At 36.7% G+C, this 23,738-nt stretch overlaps 1 protein-coding gene across 2 annotated transcripts in view; it reads right to left on the bottom strand.

Moving 5' to 3' along the window:
* Positions 1-23,738, bottom strand: part of tpcn3 (two pore segment channel 3) — a 44,639-nt gene that overhangs the window by 12,095 nt on the left and 8,806 nt on the right. Inside the window, exons 2-8 of one of the 2 annotated variants that reach the window (XM_028460725.1) lie at positions 21,742-21,824; positions 16,910-17,024; positions 16,211-16,339; positions 13,847-13,963; positions 8,548-8,666; positions 8,329-8,430; positions 8,125-8,251 (exon numbers count right to left, since the gene is read on the bottom strand). In XM_028460725.1, coding sequence (XP_028316526.1) covers positions 8,125-8,251; positions 8,329-8,430; positions 8,548-8,666; positions 13,847-13,963; positions 16,211-16,339; positions 16,910-17,024; positions 21,742-21,824 — 792 coding nt within the window. The remainder of the gene's footprint in view (positions 1-8,124; positions 8,252-8,328; positions 8,431-8,547; positions 8,667-13,846; positions 13,964-16,210; positions 16,340-16,909; positions 17,025-21,741; positions 21,825-23,738) is intronic. The other variant, XM_028460733.1, reaches the window with a different exon arrangement.

Raw genomic sequence — 23,738 nt, 5'->3', positions numbered from 1 at the left:
ACCTAAATATGTGGGCGCCGCAAAAGGCTGCTCCGGTGTGTTGATGTGTCTTCTTTCACTGCAACTACCAAGTCAAATTCCTTGTATTGTTCTAAACTGTACCTGGTCAATAGTGTTGTGTTCAACACCACACTATCTGAGACTAAGACTTGCTGGAGACCAGAATGCACCGAGACCATAAACATATTTTTTCCAATTTAAAAAAATCTATAAATAAATAAAATTATGACAAGGTTCAACAGTTAAATAACATTCGCTCTTTAATTTTAGTTTATTTTAAATACATTTGATGGACAAAAAAGGTGCCTGCAAAAAATTAACTAAAATATTAAAACTACTACTGATAAATTCACAATTATTCTACATATTTGAAAACAATATTTTTATGTCAGCTGAATGTACAGTAAGTGTTTAAAAGTATTTCTACCAAATAATGATTCTTGATTCTGATTCTTTAAGTTGTTCAGGTTTAACAGGTCACAGATTTAATAAGATCATTTTTTAGATTTAAAAAGCCTTTAACAGGTTATTTTTATTAATTCACTGAGTTGATATAGTTTAATATGGTTACTGTAATGTAATTAAGATATTTAATTAACAAAGGTTTCCAACTGTAACTGTAAATGTGAAACTTTCTGAAATAAAACTACAAACTAGTTGTCATCAGTGTAAAAACATAGATCTACAGGTAGATGTGAAACTAAATAAAACAAACCCTGGAACAGTCATGTGACAAATTAATCAATAGTTATTGTTGAGAATTATTATTATTATTATGGATACAATGGAAACAGAAACTATAAATAATAATTATATTATGAACCTGTTTATATTGTAGAGAACATATTATAGACATTAATGTAATTAGAGTCTAAAGACACAAAAAAACACCACTTTAAAAATATAATAGACTAATATTAAACCTCTTTACAGTTATTTGACTCATTCTGTGATAGTGAAACTCTGTGGTGATGACGACATAATCCAAGATGGCGGCGGCCTGGACTACAGCTGATATTATGTAATAAAAACCTTAAAATACATGAATATAATGAAAAGAGTGAATGGACAGAGACATAAATATGTAGACTTATTAAACACACACAGACTTATTAAACACACACAGACTTATTAAACACACACTGACTTATTAAACACACACAGACTTATTAAACACACACAGACTTATTAAACACACACAGACTTATTAAACACACACACACTTATTAAACACACACTGACTTATTAAACACACACACTGACTTATTAAACACACACACTGACTTATTAAACACACACACTGACTTATTAAACACACACAGACTTATTAAACACACACACTGACTTATTAAACACACACACTGACTTATTAAACACACACACTGACTTATTAAACACACACACTGACTTATTAAACACACACAGACTTATTAAACACACAGACTTATTAAACACACTGACTTATTAAACACACACAGACTTATTAAACACACAGACTTATTAAACACACTGACTTATTAAACACACACAGACTTATTAAACACACACAGACTTATTAAACACACACAGACTTATTAAACACACACAGACTTATTAAACACACACACACTTATTAAACACACACACACTTATTAAACACACACAGACTTATTAAACACACACAGACTTATTAAACACACACAGACTTATTAAACACACACAGACTTATTAAACACACACAGACTTATTAAACACACACACACTTTTAACACACACAGACTTATTAAACACACACAGACTTATTAAACACACACACAGACTTATTAAACACACACACAGACTTATTAAACACACACAGACTTATTAAACACACACAGACTTATTAAACACACACAGACTTATTAAACACACACAGACTTATTAAACACACACAGACTTATTAAACACACACAGACTTATTAAACACACACAGACTTATTAAAACACAACTATAACACAGACTTATTAAACACACACTGACTTATTAAACACACACTGACTTATTAAACACACAGACTTATTAAACACACACAGACTTATTAAACACACACACAGACTTATTAAACACACACACAGACTTATTAAACACACACTGACTTATTAAACACACACAGACTTATTAAACACACACAGACTTATTAAACACACACAGACTTATTAAACACACACACAGACTTATTAAACACACACAGACATATTAAACACACACAGACTTATTAAACACACACAGACTTATTAAACACACACCGACTTATTAAACACACACAGACTTATTAAACACACACAGACTTATTAAACACACATACTTATTAAACACACACAGACTTATTAAACACACACGGACTTATTAAACACACACACAGACTTATTAAACACACACAGACTTATTAAACACACACAGACTTATTAAACACACACAGACTGATTAAACACACACAGACTTATTAAACACACACAGACGTATTAAACACACACAGACTTATTAAACACACACACAGACTTATTAAACACACACAGACTTATTAAACACACACACAGACTTATTAAACACACACACAGACTTATTAAACACACACAGACTTATTAACACACACAGTAATAACACACACACAGACTTATTAAACACACACACAGACTTATTAAACACACACAGACTTATTAAACACCCACACAGACTTATTAAACACACACAGACTTATTAAACACACACACTGACTTATTAAACACACACCAGACTTATTAAAACACCACACAGACTTATTAAACACACACAGACTTATTAAACACACACAGACTTATTAAACACACACAGACTTATTAAACACACACAGACTTATTAAACACACACTGACTTATTAAACACACACAGACTTATTAAACACACACAGACTTATTAAACACACACACACACACATAACACACACACAGACTTATTAAACACACACAGACTTATTAAACACACACAGACTTATTAAACACACACAGACTTATTAAACACACACAGACTTATTAAACACACACAGACTTATTAAACACACACAGACTTATTAAACACACACGACTTATTAAACACACACAGACTATTAAACACACACAAGAACTTATTAACACACACACAGACTTATTAAACACACCACAGACTTATTAAACACACACAGACTTATTAAACACACACAGACTTATTAACCCCCCCCCGACTTATTAAACACACACAGACTTATTAAACACACACAGACTTATTAAACACACACAGACTTATTAAACACACACAGACTTATTAAACACACACGGACTTATTAACCCACACACAGACTTATTAAACACACACAGACTTATTAAACACACACAGACTTATTAAACACACACAGACTTATTAAACACACACAGACTTATTAAACTACACACATACCTTATTAAACCACACACAGACTTATTAAACACAACACAGACTTATTAAACCACACAGACTTATTAACACACACAACTTATTAAACACACACAGGAACTTATTAAACACCACAGACTTATTAAAACACACCAGACCTTAGTAAACACACCAGACTTATTAAACACACACAGACTTATTAAACACACACAGACTTATTAAACACACACTGACTTATAAACACACACAGACTTATTAAACACACACAGACTTATTAAACACACACAGACTTATTAAACACACACAGACTTATTAAACACACACAGACTTATTAAACACACACACAGACTTATTAAACACACACACACACATTAAACACACACAGACTTATTAAACACACACAGACTTATTAAAACACACACACAGACTTATTAAACACACACAGGACTTATTAACACACACAGACTTATTAAACACACACCGACTTATTAAACACACACAGACTTATTAAACACACACACTGCCTTATTAAACCACACACAGACTTATTAAACACACACAGACTTATTAAACACACACACAGACTTATTAAACACACACAGACTTATTAAACACACACACAGACTTATTAAACACACACACAGACTTATTAAACACACACAGACTTATTAAACACACACACAGACTTATTAAACACACACAGACTTATTAACACACACACAGACTTATTAAACACACACAGACTTATTAAACACTACACACTACTATTAAACACACACAGACTTAGTAAAACACACAGACTTATTAAACACACACTGACTTATTAAACACACACCCAGACTTATTAAACACACACCAGACTTATTAAACACACACAGACTTATTAACACCACACACAGACTTATTAAACACACAGACTTATTAAACCACACAGACTTATTAAACACACACAGACTTATTAACAACCACACATGACTTATTAAACACACAGACTTATTAAACACACACTGACTTATTAAACACACACAGACTATTTTAAACACACACTGACTTATTAACACACACACTGACTTATTAAACACACCACAGACTTATTAAACACACACAGACTTATTAAACACACACAGACTAATTAAACACACACAGACTTATTAAACACACACAGACTATTAAACACACACACAGACTTATTAAACACACACACAGACTTATTAAACACACACAGACTTATTAAACACACAGACTTATTAAACACACACTGACTTATTAAACACACACACTGACTTATTAAACACACACAGACTTATAAACACACACAGACTTATTAAACACACACAGACTTAGTAACACACACCTGACTTATTAAACACACACGACTTATTAAAACACACACAGACTTAATTAAACACACACACGACTTATTAAACACACACACAGACTTATTAAACACACACACAGACTTATTAAACACACACACAGACTTATTAAACACACACTGACTTATTAAACACACACTGACTTATTAAACACACACTGACTTATTAAACACACACACACTTATTAAACACACACACAGACTTATTAAACACACAGACTTATTAAACACACAGACTTATTAAACACACAGACTTATTAAACACACACACTGACTTATTAAACACACACTGACTTATTAAACACACACTGACTTATTAAACACACACACTGACTTATTAAACACACACAGACTTATTAAACACACACACAGACTTATTAAACACACACACAGACTTATTAAACACACACTGACTTATTAAACACACACTGACTTATTAAACACACACTGACTTATTAAACACACACACAGACTTATAACACACACACACACACTTATTAAACACACACAGACTTATTAAACACACACTGACTTATTAAACACACACAGACTTATTAAACACACACAGACTTATTAAACACACACACACTTATTAAACACACACTGACTTATTAAACACACACACACTTATTAAACACACACACAGACTTATTAAACACACACACAGACTTATTAAACACACACACTGACTTATTAAACACACACACACTTATTAAACACACAGACTTATTAAACACACACTGACTTATTAAACACACACAGACTTATTAAACACACACACAGACTTATTAAACACACACACAGACTTATTAAACACACACTGACTTATTAAACACACACTGACTTATTAAACACACACAGACTTATTAAACACACACACACTTATTAAACACACACAGACTTATTAAACACACACTGACTTATTAAACACACACAGACTTATTAAACACACACAGACTTATTAAACACACACACACTTATTAAACACACACTGACTTATTAAACACACACACACTTATTAAACACACACTGACTTATTAAACACACACAGACTTATTAAACACACACTGACTTATTAAACACACACACAGACTTATTAAACACACACTGACTTATTAAACACACACACACTTATTAAACACACACTGACTTATTAAACACACACTGACTTATTAAACACACACAGACTTATTAAACACACACAACACGTATTAAACAACACACACACGTATAAAACACACCACACTTATTAAACACACACACACTTATTAAACACACACACAGACTTATTAAACACACACAGACTTATTAAACACACACACACTTATAAAACACACACACACTTATTAAACACACACTGACTTATTAAACACACACACACTTATAAAACACACACACACACATATAAACACACACAGACTTATTAAACACACACAGACTTATTAAACACACACTAACTTATTAAACACACACTGACTTATTAAACACACACACACACTTATTAAACACACACAGACTTATTAAACACACACACACTTATTAAACACACACACACTTATTAAACACACACACACTTATTAAACACACACACACTTATTAAACACACAGACTTATTAAACACACACACACACTTATTAAACACACACACACTTATTAAACACACACACACACTTATTAAACACACACACAGACTTATTAAACACACACACTGACTTATTAAACACACACTGACTTATTAAACACACACAGACTTATTAAACACACACAGACTTATTAAACACACAAAGACTTATTAAACACACACACATATGAGTGTCACACACACACACACAGTCACATTAAGGAAGGTTGTGGTCATTATAACAGGGTGGATTAAATAATGAATAAAAGATTGTTTTATCCCGTTCTTCTCCGTGTTATTATCACATTATAAAAAAGTTTAAAAATAGCAGGAATTAATGCTGGTCTCTAACGGTCTTGACAGAAAATCCTGAGTCCGAAACAAGACCGAGTCAAAATGCTTCAGAGTCCGAGATGAGACCAAGACCTTTAAAATTTGGTCTCGAGACCAAGACCAGTCTGGACCACCACAACACTACATGGTCAATAAAGCTCTTCTGATTCTGATTCTGATTTGCCAATTGAAAATTGGCAAAAATGACAACCTGTATCTGGATTTGTTGACAAGTTATATAATGCAGAAGAGTGACCTTGACCTTAAATATGACCTTGAGTGAAGGTCATGGTCACATGAGGAAGGAAGGAAAGGAAATGTTGTTCAATGGTACCATTCTGAGCACTAAAGGTGTTATATTACGTTGCATGATTCTCAGATCGATTCAAAATGCATCCATATCAATTTTTTTCTTAATTAAAAAAAAGATATATATATTATTTTGCAACCTTTAATTAACCAGGAAAGTGTTTTCCACTACAGCATAAAGAAGTGATGAAACTTGGGCAAAATGACCTGATTGTGTTTTTTCAATAAAATCTAAAAAGAAAGTTCTAACTTTCTGCATTCTTTAGTTATTCTAGACATATACCTCAGTTAAGTTAGACTAAAGTTAAGTTGGTTTAAAAGCTACAGGTAAATTATATTATTTTTTATTTTAACTTGTTGGCACATGTCATGTTAAAGCCAATGTTTTGAGTGTAAAATATGCCAATAAAATATATTTCATACATAATGTTCTCATGAAGGTGTAGACATTTACACATTAGTTGTTTCTTAAGTCATATATAAAAAAAAAAAAACGAAACAAGTTATGAAGTGGATCAGATCTGAGGGAGTATAGAAGCTCCGCCTCCTGCTGTGCGCTGCACTAACACTGTTGCTCTTCACTGTCATCATGGATTTATATTTAACATATTTATTTAAGATCATAAACTGTTCATTCATTCTAAAGACACTCAGTCTGACAGTTCTCTCCACTGATTGGTCAGACTCTGCAAGCTCCACCCCTTTCATGTGCATGTGCACGTAGCGAGGCTGTAATCACTTGGTTTAAATGAGCGTGTTGTTGTCATAGGTGATGATGTTCGTAGTACAGCTGTCTCACAGGGAATGTTTGGTTAGTTGAGCTAACGTAGATTAATCTAATCTAGATTAGTAACATAGATAGAGTAATAATGTATTAGTCCTGTTTGTAGCTCAGATACAGTATGTTTTAAATAATTAGAAAGTTATCATTTCATCAACATGTAATAATCTACCTGTCATTTGTACAGAACAAAACATATGTAGATATAGTTAATGAGTTAAACTCTATCACTGTTGTCTATACTCTCAGTGAGTGATTCAAACAGGAAGTAGAATGGACCAATGAGAAGGAAGCTTTCATACCTTCAGGTACTTTTTGTAGTTGTTGTAAACTACAGCCAAGAAAACAGACATGAAGATGTAGGTGTTGACCAGGATGTAAAAGATGAAGAAGATGGCAAAGAAGAAGCTAGAGTTGTACGCAGGCATCCTGTCACAATAAAACAGGAAGTGTTTACACTTGAACTGTATTATTATTATTAATAATAATGATAAGAATGCTCTTACATGACATCAGGGCTGTTGGCCGTGGTCACCAGGACGTAGAGTTCAAAAACAATCTCAAAGTAGTTTGTGAAATATGGAGATCCATCTAAAGTCTTCAGACCTCTGCAGAGAAACAGATATTAGTAATAAATTAATAAATATGCTATGGCTGTCCTCGTCCACACTAGTGCAAATGTTCCCATATACTGGTATAAAGATGCTAAGTGGTTAGCATCTCACCGTTTACCCATCAGCTTTAGAGCCATGAGGGAGAAGATGAGGATGCTGAAGATGAAGAGCAGGAAGACATAGGAGATCTCAGGGAGGGCGTTTCTGATGCTTCGGAACGCTCTGCGAAGCTACACAAATACAAGAGACATGACATCACCGTGACTTTATACATATACACATACTGTATATACACATACTGTATATACACATATATACACATGGCAACATGTTTAGGAAAATACATATTATTGATTGACTCTGGGAATACATGGTAAGAAATAAAGTTAGAATTTATATAAGCAGTAATGTTCAGAAGCCTAGGTGGAGGGTGGAACCACCTTCTACTCTTAAACATGTTCATAAATAATTTTGTACCGCTTTAGCGCCAAAAGAATCATTAAAATGCATGAAAGACTGAAGTTTTCCACACTTTGAGCAACTTTTGCAACTCTGTTTTGGTGGCCATTTTCTAAATCTCCACCAAGCAGCAGCTTTCCACGCCTCTCCATCAGTGGGACCAATCTATGAGGACGGATCAAAAATATTCACAAATACATCCACAATTTACACACGTGTTTTCTCCTTTATGTGTGTGTATTTATCATGAATTGTAAATCTTCAATTGCGTTTGTGGATCGGCCGCATGTGCATTTATTTTTTAGACAAACGTAACACAGATACACACACACACACACACACAGACACAGACAGCTGCTGATTCACATGTGTAGACCACCACCATCCACTAGGGGGCAGTAATGAGGCAGCGGCTGAAGATGAATTCCATTTACAGACACAAGAATATCTGATAACATCACAATCACTGCAGCCTTCACTTGTCTCCTGCTGAACGACACATGGTTTAACAAAAATATTTCATTATAATTTTAATGGATTTTTATTAGTAAAAATGTTTTTGATGACACTTCTCTTGATGCATGTGATGCTATATTTTATATAACAGAGTAAAAATGACATAGGACCCAGTGCACCAGTTTGGACAAATAAATGATAATGTATATTAATTAAACTTATAATCACACCACACAGAGTCTGTGTGGTGTGATTATAAGTTTATAAGACATTAATAAACTATTCAGACTGCACCTCAAGTATGACAAATAGGAGGAAATCAAAATAAGATACCATCTTAAACTGTTTCAGTGTTAATTGATTTTTAAAACCAGAATGTTTACATTGATTAAATAGATTTTGTACTATTTTTTCATGTTTTAATAAAACCCATTACAGTTTTTATCAGTTACTTTCATACAATTCTCTGCTGTTTTATAACATTATCATTTGCTGATGTCATATCAGTCAAAATGAAGTATACTTATAAATGCTGAATAGTCGTTCTTAATAAAACTAATAGTCTTTATTACAAACCAAATTGTTGAACTCGTTATCAAATTCTGTCAAGCAAATATTATATCTTTCTTGATCATTTTTCCTGTAAATGTTTCCTAAATTGAACAAGGGATGATAACTGTGTGATGTAGATGAAAATATGAGGCCACACAGACAGGAACATCTGGATGTACCAGAATGATTTATTTATGTTCACTTACAATATCTACTGTTACAGTATAATGTTCATATTTGTGCACATCTCTACCCAAAGGATTTTCCTTATGTTTGTTCTAAATAAGTGACTTTTACACAATACTGTATAATTACAAAGAGCATATACAGTAAAAATGTGAAACGTCAGATAGCACGCATACGTCTCGCCGATGTCGGCCTCAGATGGTGCGTCGACATTCTACTCCTAATGCGTCATTTTGTGTGTTTTTTCCCCCAAATCAGTGATACCACTTATAAAATATGTAGAAATGTAAAATATCACTTACATGAAGCTATTTTTGTGCTGGGCCTCTTTTGGCTATATGCTGCTGAAAATACATCTATGATCATTAACTGTATTTCTCTTTATTTTGTCCACACATAATAAGCTAATTAGTGGTAGTATGTTGTGATATTACCATATTCCTATCAGATGTATGTAAATACTATGGATATGGAGATATTTATACTAATTGAATGAGAGGCAGCGCTGATGTCTCTGTGACGTCTACCCAATGAGCAAACGTTCTCCATTATACGTCTCGCCGATGCGACTTCATTCATCGTGCTGACGTCGGCGAGATGTGTGTGTGTTATCAGGGATTCAGTGTCTTGTACTCACTTACTTTCCAAACTACAGCAATGTATAACTTTACTGTAGTTTTCAAATGACTGTATAAGTAGTGTACAGTGTGTCTGGAGTTCTGACCTTTTTTTTTCATTGGAAAACTGATAGAATAAAGCGTCATAATGAAAACATGACTAAGCTATTTGACTATCTTGTTCATAAACGATGGTGTCATGTCTTCTCATTTTGATGACACTGCAGTTTCATTGAGTAATGGATAATCCATTTTGAGCTAGTGACATGTTTTTGCAGGTTATCCACTAGGTTTGGCAGTTTGCACTAATTGTTCTGAGAAACTGCTGTGCAAATGTTAATAGTGATGTGAAAAACACTGTAATGTTATGTAAAAGTATTTTTTGACAAATCAAGTGTTGTAGTGTGATCAACAGAACTCATTTGATAGTTGGATAGAGTTTTGTCATTAGTATACATTTTATTACTCATAAAAACATGAATAAAAAGTGTTGTACTTTGATCAGTAGAAGAAAAGGGAAGTGATTGTGGTGACACTGCAGTAAATACCAATAACATTATTAGACAGACTAGCATTTGTTTTTGTGTCAGTAAATACTTCATTACTGCCCCCTAGTGGATGGTGGTGCACTACACACATGTGGATCAGCAGCTGTGTGTGTGTGTGTGTGTGTGTGTGTGTGTGTGTGTGTGTGTGTGTGTGTGTGTGTGTGTGTGTGTGTGTGTGTGTGTGTGTGTGTGTGTGTGTGTGTTTGATGAATCCACTTAAATTTTTTTCTGTGAAATGGTTCAATCTCTATCATGGGGCAACATTTTTAAAATTCATATCTCTGTCAGATCTTCATTGATTTGTTCAAGATTTTTGCAGGATGATGTAAAGTTATAACATGCAACATCTGACCAAACAGGATCCAGATCTAATTTAGATTGCTGACTCAGCATTTTTTTTTAATGAACATTAAAAGCCCATTTACAATTTTCAAAAATTCCTATACAGTTTAAATAAGTTTTGATTTCATTTAAAGTTAGTGATGTCAGGTTGTGAACCTCTATCAACATGTGGAGTTTATGATCCAGAATGTGGATTTGGCAGCACGTTGAAGTTTGTAGATATGGCCAGGATATCTTCATTCAACTAAAGTCAACATCTGGATCCTGGTCCAGGTTTGAGTTGAAAACCATCTTGAATGTCCACCATATTTGAAAGTCATTTCTACTGTCGTTTGTGGATTCATGGCTGTTAAATCTGGTTTGAGAAGAGTTCTGACATTAACCTACAACCAAAGTGTTTGTCATCTATCCTGTCTCAGGGCGACGCTGAAAAACTAGTCCATGCTTTTGTTACCTCTAGACTGGATTATTGTAATTCTCTTTTAGCAGGCTGCCCGAGCAAGTCGCTTAAGACACTTCAGCTGGTTCAAAATGCTGCAGCACGTGTACTGACTAAAACTAGGAGAAGAGATCACATTACTCCTGTATTAGCCTCTCTGCATTGGCTTCCCATAAAATATAGAATAGAATTCAAGATTCTTCTTCTCACTTATAAAGCCCTAAATGGACAGGCACCAGTCTATCTCAAGGAGCTTGTAGTGCCATACAATCCCCCCAGAACACTACGCTCTCAAAATGCTGGACTACTCGTTGTTCCATTCGTCTCTAAAAGTAGTATAGGAGGAAGAGCTTTCAGTTATCAGGCCCCACTTCTCTGGAACCATCTACCAACCACGGTTCGGGGGGCAGACACCCTCTCTACCTTTAAGGTTAGGCTCAAAACATTCCTCTTTGATAAAGCTTTTAGTTAGGAACCAGCTCATAGCTCATAATTAAGATGCAATAGGCATAGACTGCCGGGGGGGGGGTCTGGCATGCTCGGTTGGAGAGAGGTTGGAGAGGGCGTTAAGAGAGAGGTCATTTAGGTTAGAGAGGGACCGGAGAGGGTCCCATTCCTCTCTCTAACACTCCCTCTATGTCTGCTTCTTCCCTTGTGTGTTTGCTCCTGTTCTCCTTCTGGCTTTTGTCTTGCAGGTCCGTGGGATCCTCAGTGTGGAGTTACAGAGTCTCAACAACTCTGTCTCCACCCTTTCCTCTGCACACACCCAACACAGCATAACGTGGATGGCTGTTCATCATAGGAATGGGATCCACACAAGGTTCCTGCTGCTTAACAGAAGGTTTTCCTTGCCGCCATGATGAATTCATGTTGGGTGTGGGATACATATGTATGTGTATATACGTATATATGCATATGTGTGTATCCATAAAATGAAGAGTCCGTCCTTAAGACTGCTCTACTGTAAAGTGCCTTGAGATACCATTGGTTATGATTTGGCGCTATATAAATAAAAGATTGATTGATTGATTGATTGATTGATTGATGTGATCTGCAGCTTTGGACACATGCCAAATTGGGCGTTTTCGAAAGTCTGCGCTGAGCGAGCGCTTTCATTTTCATTTTCATTTTTATTTTTTTCTACTGGTAACAATAATTCACAGACTACATTTGAAAAAAGTAGATAACGAGGTGAGAAAATACATCATGTTAAGAAAAGTGCTGCAAAATAGACAGAAGAAAAGCCAGGGGGGACATGCCCCTCGCCCCCCCCAACCCCCCTAGGTGTCGTGTGTTAAGGTGCGCAGCGACGTTGCCTTACATTAACATCTTTATTATTTAAAGAGCCTTAAAACACATCCATATAAAGTATGTCCATTAATATATATATAATTTTAAAAACGGCGTGCTATATATATATATATATATACAGTACATATATATATTCTTCATTAGATCAATGGAACTTATAATTATTGTTTCAGAACTATTTTTTAAATGTCAAAGTCTTTCCCACAGTCTGAGTTAATGTAGATTAATCTGATCAGAATCTTTATGAGTCACATTTACAATGAGTTTAAGTTCTCTGATCCATGTTATAGGAACCGACGCTCAGGAGACGGAGCTCCCAGTGTTACAATTATTGATTATTAATAGATTAATAACAGACCTAATGAAAGGTAATAATCTGTAATTAGAAAATGGGCATGGCGCCACCCCCTGGTAACAGGAGGATATAACACCTAAACATCAGGTTCTTCAGTGTTCTTCACTAACAAAATGAGACCAGGAACCAAGAACCATGGACCTACCTGTCGTCCCTCAGTAACGTTGACCAGCAGCAGTGGACGAAGGACTCTGGACCAGCGAACCCCATACTGGTCTGAAGCTTTTAGAGCCCCATAAATGATCATATCTAGCAGAGTCAGCTACACACACACACACACACACACACACACACACAATGTTAGTCAACTACTCACTAACATTCACCAACAGTAGCATTAGCAGTTAGCTCTTTTCTTTTTCAATGTTTCAACATGTAGCCTGTGCTGCTAAAGTGAACATGTAGCCTGTGCTGCTAAAGCTAACATGTAGCCTGTGCTGCTAAAGTTAAAGAGTAGCCTGTGCTGCTAAAGCTAACATGTCGCCTGTGCTGCTAAAGTGAACATGTAGCCTGTGCTGCTAAAGCTAACATGTAGCCTGTGCTGCTAAAGTTAAAGAGTAGCCTGTGCTGCTAAAGCTAACATGTCGCCTGTGCTGCTAAAGCTAACATGTCGCCTGTGCTGCTCAAGCTAACATGTGCAACTTGTAGCCTGTGCTGCTAAAGCTAACATGTAGCCTGTGCTGCTAAAGCTAACATGTAGCCTGTGCTGCTAAAGCTAACGTGTGCAATTTGTAGCCTGTGCTGCTAAAGCTAACTTGTTGCCTGTGCTGCTAAAGTTAACGTGTAGCCTGTGCTGCTAAAGCTAACATGTAGCCTATGCTGTTAAAGCTAACGTGTGCAACTTGTAGCCTGTGTTGCTAAAGCTAACACGTTGCCTGTGCTGCTAAAGCTAACATGTCACCTGTGCTGCTACAGCTAACATGTAGCCTTTGCTGTTAAAGCTAACGCGTGCAACTTGTAACCTGTGCTGCTAAAGCAAACACGTCGCCTGTGCTGCTAAAGCTAACACGTCACCTGTGCTGCTACAGCTAACATGTAGCCTATGCTGCTAAAGCTAACGTGTGCAACTTGTAGCCTGTGTTGCTAAAGCTAACACGTTGCCTGTGCTGCTAAAGCTAACATGTCACCTGTGCTGCTACAGCTAACATGTAGCCTATGCTGTTAAAGCTAACGCGTGCAACTTGTAACCTGTGCTGCTAAAGCAAACACGTCGCCTGTGCTGCTAAAGCTAACACGTCACCTGTGCTGCTACAGCTAACATGTAGCCTATGCTGCTAAAGCTAACGTGTGCAACTTGTAGTCTGTGCTGCTAAAGCTAACGTGTAGCCTGTGCTGCTAAAGCTAATGTGTAACCTGTGCTGCTAAACCCAACATGTCGCCTGTGCTGAAGCTAAAATGTTTCCTGTGCTGCTAAAGCTAAAATGTAGCATGTGCTGCTAAAGCTAACATGTGTAGCTTCATCTGTAGCTCACCACCTTCACTCATCAGAAAGTTGTTTCTTTCCTGCTGATTCACATTTAACCACATAAACATGTTTCAGCTGTTTTTAGGCTCCTCCCACTCTGTGCCCACCCCCAGGAAGTGATTATTATGATGGTTCAAACATGTGACAGATCACATTTTCTATGAATAAATCTCTACTTTAATCCACACTAGCTTCAGTCAGACATTAATGTTGGTTGTGTGTGAGAATGTTTGAGTGACTCAGTGAACAGGAAGTTGTTCTGTTCTCTAAATGTGCTGACTGAGCACTTTGTTCTGCTCAACAATGTCTGCTCAGCACATTCTATACGGAGGTAGATATGTTGCAAAATGTGAGAGCTTAGTAGAATGTGATGTGAGCTTGTGTATAAAAAATCTACACGTGAAATTAATTTCATGTTACAAATGATGGTTAAAATTTAAACCCAAAGAAAATATTCACACGTACTTGCGTAAATTATTGTTTACAACCACAACTCTCCCGTTACAACACACACACACACACACACACACACACACACACACACACACACACACACACACACACACACACACACACACACACGAGAGAAAAGCATTTAGTGCTTCTGTAATTAACATTTATAAAAAGCTAAAGTACAGTATTTTATTTCATTAGATCAAAGCTGAACGACCTTCCAGTAAAAAGTTCAGTAGAGGTCAAAGTTGATGAAAAATGCTTTTTTTTAATTACTTGGCCACAAATTGAGATACAGTGCTCAGACTGGTACCATTGAACAACATTTCCTTTCAATCTCTGACCTTCAGCTTTGCTCAAGGTCATATTTAAAGTCAAGGTCAGTCTTCTGTATTATATAACTTGTCAACAAATCCAGATACAGGTTGTCATTTTTGCCATTTTTTAATTGCCAAATACGTATTCGCCTTGGAAATACGGGTCTTTTTTAGTTTATTTTATTCCATTTTAATTTATTCAATTTTATTTTATTTTATCCTATTCTCCTGCAGCTTCTTGGGGCTGGTCATGTGATCATGTGACTCCACCTACCATGAGGATGACGATGATGCAGATGTTTTTGGGATCTTTCCAGAACTTTTCTCTAGGAATCACTTTAGCGTAGTGAGTGAGTCTGAAGGTGAAGACGAACAGACAGAGCAGCTCCACCAGCATGGTCGCCTAGACAACACATATTGAACACATATTGATCACTATCATACTAAACTATATGATATACATCGCAATACCAATAATTACAATATCATCCATATTTTGCATGACTTTTATGATGGAAATAAAAATAGAATCACTCTATATGTTTATATACTAGGGGTGTGCATTCCCATGAATCTCACGATTTTCACACAATATCAATAATTACAAATGTCACCTTTAAGTACAAAATGGTATAAAATACTATTTATTTGTTTTTAAACGTGTGAGAACCAGTAAATTGTAACTAACTGTAATTCAAAAACAAGTGTCACATTAAATTTTATATTTATTTATTTCTCCAACAGATTCTGATTCTGTTAAGCTGTTAAATTCTTTAATAAAAACTAACCACATACATCTATCAAAGTGTTCACTATGTTTTATGTAATTAAACATAAAATGAGGAAGTTTAACAAGGTCTGATGGTGCGTTCACTGACACCTAGTGACCAGGAGTTTATGTGCTATGCTAATGTTAGATGCTAAATGTTTATTTTTATTAATATGATTATAAAATTATATTTAATGAACTGACCCACAGAGGCAGAGGAACCACAGCTGGATCCTCAAACACAGCCAGACACAGATCAACCAGGATGAACACATACAGGAGGACCTTTAGGACCCAGTGGTTGTAGAGCAGATACAGCCTGATAGAGAGAAACACACACACACACACACACACACACACACACACACACACACACACACACACACACACACACACACACACACACACACACACACACACACACACACACACACACACACACACACACACACACACACACACCTTTCTTGCTTAGATGCTCCAACAATGCAGAGTATAAAATACAATAAAGAGTTTAACTCATGAGTACATTAGATAATTTATAGAGCATCACATTAAATATGTTCGTTAATGAAAACATTATGGGGCGAATGAACTAAGATGTGAAATAAAGGTGAGTAAACATCTCTAAATCCTTTAGTGGAGCTGTTTCCTCACATGCTGTGGGTGAATTCACTAATATTGTGTCACTAATAGGTGTTGTACAGATGTGGTGCAGACCTCCATTTTTAATGAATATTTTACTGGTTCAACGTGGAGACGTGAGTCCACAGAGAAACTAAATGACTTTTGAAGAAGTTCAATTTTACTAAGATGGACTTCTCCGTGTGCTGCACAAACATTTGTTAAAATAGAAAAATAAATAAACTAAGAAAAATGTTTGTTTAAATAACAAAACAAAAAACAACTTAGTTAATACAGCTACACAGTCTGTCAATCAGCACCATCTGAAGATGATCTACGTTCATGGAGCTCATTGGAGACGTCCATGGAGCTCCTCGCACAACATCCTCTGTACCACAGCCACACCACAATCTACACGCCCCGCCGTGGGTGCACGTCCAGCATTTTCTCTCCCACACATTTTATTCTGTATTTTCTTATTCAGTGGATGTTAATATTGACTATTGTTTTATTTAAATTATTTTCTTGTACTAAAAATGTTAACTACATCATTTTCCATCTCCGCTGTGTTTTGTGTCCACATTTACTGCAGCTGATCTCTGTGTGTGTTTGTACCTGACAGTCGTACTATTTTCTGATGCTAAAACAATCACAGCAAACAGTTCCAGATTTGATGAATTGCATTACGTCCACTGCATTAATTTATTTGCATGTCCTCCTCCCATATTATTGTGCCCCTTGTGAGATCTTTCCATATTCATCAGAGGGAACATTGTAAAAATAATAGACAGGACAAGCTCCAGGTGAAGTGAAGCTTTTATTGTTAGAGCTCCCCCTTCTGACTGACTGCAGTATAGGTCATAGGCCGCGCCTACTCAATGATAACATGGGTCAATATGGGTCAAACTGTAAAGTTAAAATACTCGTCACATCATTTTTTTTTCAAACCTAAACTCTGCTTTGATCCTTAGTTATTATCACCCTACATTGTTTTCAAGTGATCATTTTTATGTAAATTTTGTTTTAAATAAGTAAATTAAACTAGATATTAGAGTGTAAATAAATGGTGGTTTTGTTCTAACCTCTATAATCTGAACCAGTGGGAAAGATACTTAAGTTTGTGGTGTGACTGGGCGAAGTCATCAGGGCAGTATGCTAAATGGGCGGGGCGTGTTACAAGGGCTCCTCCCACCAGACCCTACTGTGCAGACTCTGCCTCCAAATGACGTCTAAATTGCAAGATAGCAGCGCCATATTTTGGCTTCAAGAACATTGTATGAGAACAGCTACAGTACACGTGTTTTAATACTAATAAACCTTCAGTGAATCCACCACAAAGTGTATTAAAGAGGACATATCATGGTTTTAAATCCTTCCTTTTTACATATAAATCATACAGTTGTGGTCTATATAAAGCAGAACTGCAATGCTTGGGTCTGAATTCCTCATTATTATAGCTCCACCCCTTTTCTGCCCATTTTCTGATGTGCTTCTGAGAGCAACTCGTTTTGGTGCTGTCTCTTTAAATGCAAATGAGACACTCCATACCCCGCCCCCTCTTCAGGTGACACTCGGTTCAACTCCACCCTGTTCGGCCATTTTTGTAGTTTGATAGAAGAGATACGGCTATGTAGCGGAGCATAAACTTTTTATTCAGAGGTTATTTATAAAATGTCAACAACGTTAGACTTGTCCATCCAGCCTTACATGTTCCAGCCAGAGTCTGACCCAGTGGAGCGAGATGAAAATGAAGATGATGAACCTGCAGAACCCTAACAAGTGAGCTAACACAAGCATCGAGCTAACGCTAGCCCCAAGCTAACGTCACAAAATGCATTTTAATACAGTCTTTTCAAAGACAAAAACGTCAAAATGAAATGACTAATGAAAACTTTAGACTTAAATTAAATCACGTAGGCCATATCATCAAGGATCTAAAACGAGCACACAGCGCTAACATATGAAGACGGTGCTAATGCTAATGCTAACAAAACAATGACAGGGACGTCTTATCATCACACTTTTTAGCGTTATTTACAGCTTACCGAAGTGCTCTGTTCATCGTCTCCAAAGATAGAAGGAATTGAACCCTCAATCAGACAAAGTCTTTCTGTAAATCCTTCTTTATACTGGTGGAGGTTGATGAAGCAGTCATCATTGAAGTGCTTCACACACACAAAAATGACCTTATCCACAGATGTGGTACATTTCTATAAAAAATAAAACTCAACCAGACACTTTGAAAAGGTTCTGATGCTGGGAGACGGTGTAATGAAGCGTGTGGGTTACTACATCCAACAACCCAACATTTAGACTTATCCTCTCTGGTCTTTGGTGAGAGCAGACGTGTTTTCCTTTGCTCCGATAACACGACCTTGGCTACAGCTGAACAGCCTGAACAGCCTGAAAAACTGGGCCCAAGACTGAAGGAAAATGGTGAAAAAACCGCAGGGAGGCCCTTCAGAACCCAATTCGGGTTTGGAAGAGGTCAAGGAGATGATACGCGAGGGTCTACAAAACCTGCCGAGATAAAGTCGTTGGAAAAGACGCTGGAAAATTCACTGGAAAGACTACAAAGCGAAACAAAGGTACTGAAAGAAAAGAATGAAAGAAATGCTGAAGAGATAAAATTGTTGAACGCGAGGGTTGAACAGCTGGAACAAAAGGAAAGAGAGAAAGATGTCATCATCACAGGCCTAAAGATAAAACCCAGGAGTGACGAAGAAACAAAATCGATTGAACAACAGGTCATTGACTACCTGGAGTCGAAGGACATTGTCCTGAACCCTGACAACATCAACTCCTGCCAAAGAAAAATGATAACAGAGCTGTAAAAATAACCTTCACGAATATGAAATTCAAAGGAGAAATAATCAAGCAAGGAAACAAACTCAAGGGAACGAAGGTGTACATCAATGAAAACCTGACGAAACAAAATGCAAGCATTGCATGGAAAGCACGCCAAATAAAAAAAGAAGGAAAGATTGTGAGGACCTGGTCAAAAAACTGCAGGATTTACATCCTGGAAGAAGAGGACGGAAAACCAGTTCTCATCAAAACGATGGACAACTTGGGAAAATACGAAGGATCCACCTAAACAACAACATTACTGATGGTAATCATGGATATGGACCCAGATCTATATAAACACTGGAAACAAAACTCAGACTGTGATTATTTTACGGAGACCGAATTAAATGTGGAAACCAAGAGTAAAAAAGGTCTGTCATTTATTCATTTTTATTGCTAGGTGGTGGGGTGATTAAGGATTACATTAAATTTAAATTCAAAGTGTTTATTGTCATATGTGCAGTTAGAAACACGATTTTTTTTATATACAATGAAATTACTACCTTGCTTATGAACTAAGATATAATAATGTGTTTATACAAGTTAAATCTAACAGTGGAAAATACAACACTGCCAATAAAACTAACAACAGCAGTTAGAAACACGCTTATGAACTAAGATATATTACATTAAAATACTACTTTGCTTGTGAACTGGGATGTGGTGATGTGTTTATACAAGTTGGATCTGATCCCATCATCAGACAGTGGAGGATACAACACTGCCAATAGAACTAACAACAGCTGGATTACCCTTGATGTAGAGACAAAACAAGGTGACATTGTGGATGAAAAGGGAAAAACCTTCCAAACACCTTCGAAAGAGGAACTATTCTTGAACTGGAGGAATGCTAACAACGTCTGGCAGGGAACAAGGCCAACACGAACAACGATAGAGGACAACACTGACTACAGATGGACGTTCAGAAGAAATCAAGAATGTTTGACCAGAGAGACATGTAAACCCATGTAAATCTGCGATGGTAAAACAGGGGACGGGACCCGGATAAGCAAACTGCTTCTCTCGTCTCCTTTTTCGGCATGTACAAAAAATGTAAAAAAAAAAAAAAAAAAGTGAATGTAACCATGTCGGAAATAAACTGAATAAATAAATAAATAAATAAAATCCTGGAGCTTGGACTACAAAATAAAAGCCAGAAATAAAAATGGAGGATTGCTCAAAGTGTTGGACCTGGAGTTGATGAACTAATTTGGCAGTTCCGCTGCAAATACTGTGACGTTATTGTTCAAAAAACGTAATAGAGAATAGAAAAATCTAAACAGATTGAAAAATATGAGCAAAACAGAATATAAAGATATCAATGGAGCACCTGAAGAGATTATTATAAACTTTTCTGTACTTCTAAACAATCTAAATATACAACAAAGCTCTAACGTCTAAGGTGCACTGACAGATGCTACAGTTTCATTTATCTTCTGATGAGTCGTTTGGATCATTTGGAGTGAAATGTGTGTGACACACAACATAGACACACTGAGAGTGAATGTTTCTCACACACACACACACACACACACACACACACAGATGTGAGGATGGGTCACCTGACAGCCTGTGGAGACGTGTCCACACAGATGTTTCTGTTGTACTGAGCATCAGACACGTAAATGGCAGCCAGATCAAAGTCCTACAAAACACACACACACACACACACACACACACACACACACACACACACACACACACACACACACACACACACACACACACACACACACACACACACACACCTGGAATTAAATGATCCATTAACATCTGCACATTGTTCACTGATTCTAATGTCATATAAATTAACTATTAATGGTTAATGAACACAGCTCTGTGTGCATCACATTAATACAGTAACACACACACACAGTGCATGTAACACACACTCAGTACATGTAACACACACAGCACATTTAACACACACACACACACACACAGTACACGTAACACACACACACACAGTACACGTAACACACACACACACAGTACATGTAACACACACAGTACATTTAACACACACACACACAGTACATGAAACACACACACACACACACACAGAACACGTAACACACACACACAGTACATGTAACACATACACACACAGTACACGTAACACACACACACAGTACATGTAACACACACACACACAGTACATGTAACACACACACACACACACAGTACATGTAACACAAACACACACACACACACACACACACAGTACATATAACACACACACACACAGTACATGTAACACACACACACACAGTACATGTAACACACACACACACACACAGTACACGTAACACACACACACACAGTACATGTAACACATACACACACACAGTACACATCACACACACACACACACACACACACACAGTACATGTGACACACACACAGTACATGTAACACATACACACACACACACAGTAAATGTGACACACACACACACACAGTAAATGTGACACACACACACACACAGTACATGTAACACACACACACACAGTACATGCAACACACACACACACACAGTACATGCAACACACACACACACACAATACATGTAACACACACACACAGTACATGCAACACACACACACACACACACAATACATGTAACACACACACACAGTACATGTAACACACACACACACACACACACAATACATGTAACACACACACACAGTACATGTAACACACACACACACAGTACATGCAACACACACACACACACAATACATGCAACACACACACACACACAATACATGTAACACACACACACAGTACATGCAACACACACACACACACACACACAATACATGTAACACACACACACAGTACATGCAACACACACACACACACAGTACATGCAACACACACACACACACAATACATGTAACACACACACACAGTACATGCAACACACACACACACACAGTACATGCAACACACACACACACACACACACACAATACATGTAACACACACACACAGTACATGTAACACACACACACAGTACATGCAACACACACACACACACAGTACATGTAACACACACACACACAGTACATGTGACACACACATAGTACATGTAACACACACACACACACACAGTACACGAAACACACACACACACACACACACACAGTACATGAAACACACACACACACACAGTAACACACACACACACACAGTACATGTAACACACACACACACACAATACATGTAACACACACACACATACACACACACAGTACATGTAACACACACACACACAGAGTACATGTAACACACACACACACAGAGTACATGTAACACACACACACACAGTACATGTAACACACACAGTACATGTAACACACACACACACACAGTACATGCAACACACACACACACAGTACATGTAACACACACACACACACACAGTACATGTAACACACACACACAGTACATGTAACACACACACACACACACACACAGTACATGTAACACACACACACAGTACATGCAACACACACACACACACAGTACATGTAACACACACACACACACA

Source organism: Gouania willdenowi, chromosome 1, assembly GCF_900634775.1.
Source record: "Gouania willdenowi chromosome 1, fGouWil2.1, whole genome shotgun sequence".
In the NCBI taxonomy this organism is placed as follows: domain Eukaryota; kingdom Metazoa; phylum Chordata; class Actinopteri; order Blenniiformes; family Gobiesocidae; genus Gouania; species Gouania willdenowi.
The sequence above is the reverse complement of the archived record's forward strand: the minus strand, read 5'-3'. Positions and strand labels throughout refer to the sequence as shown.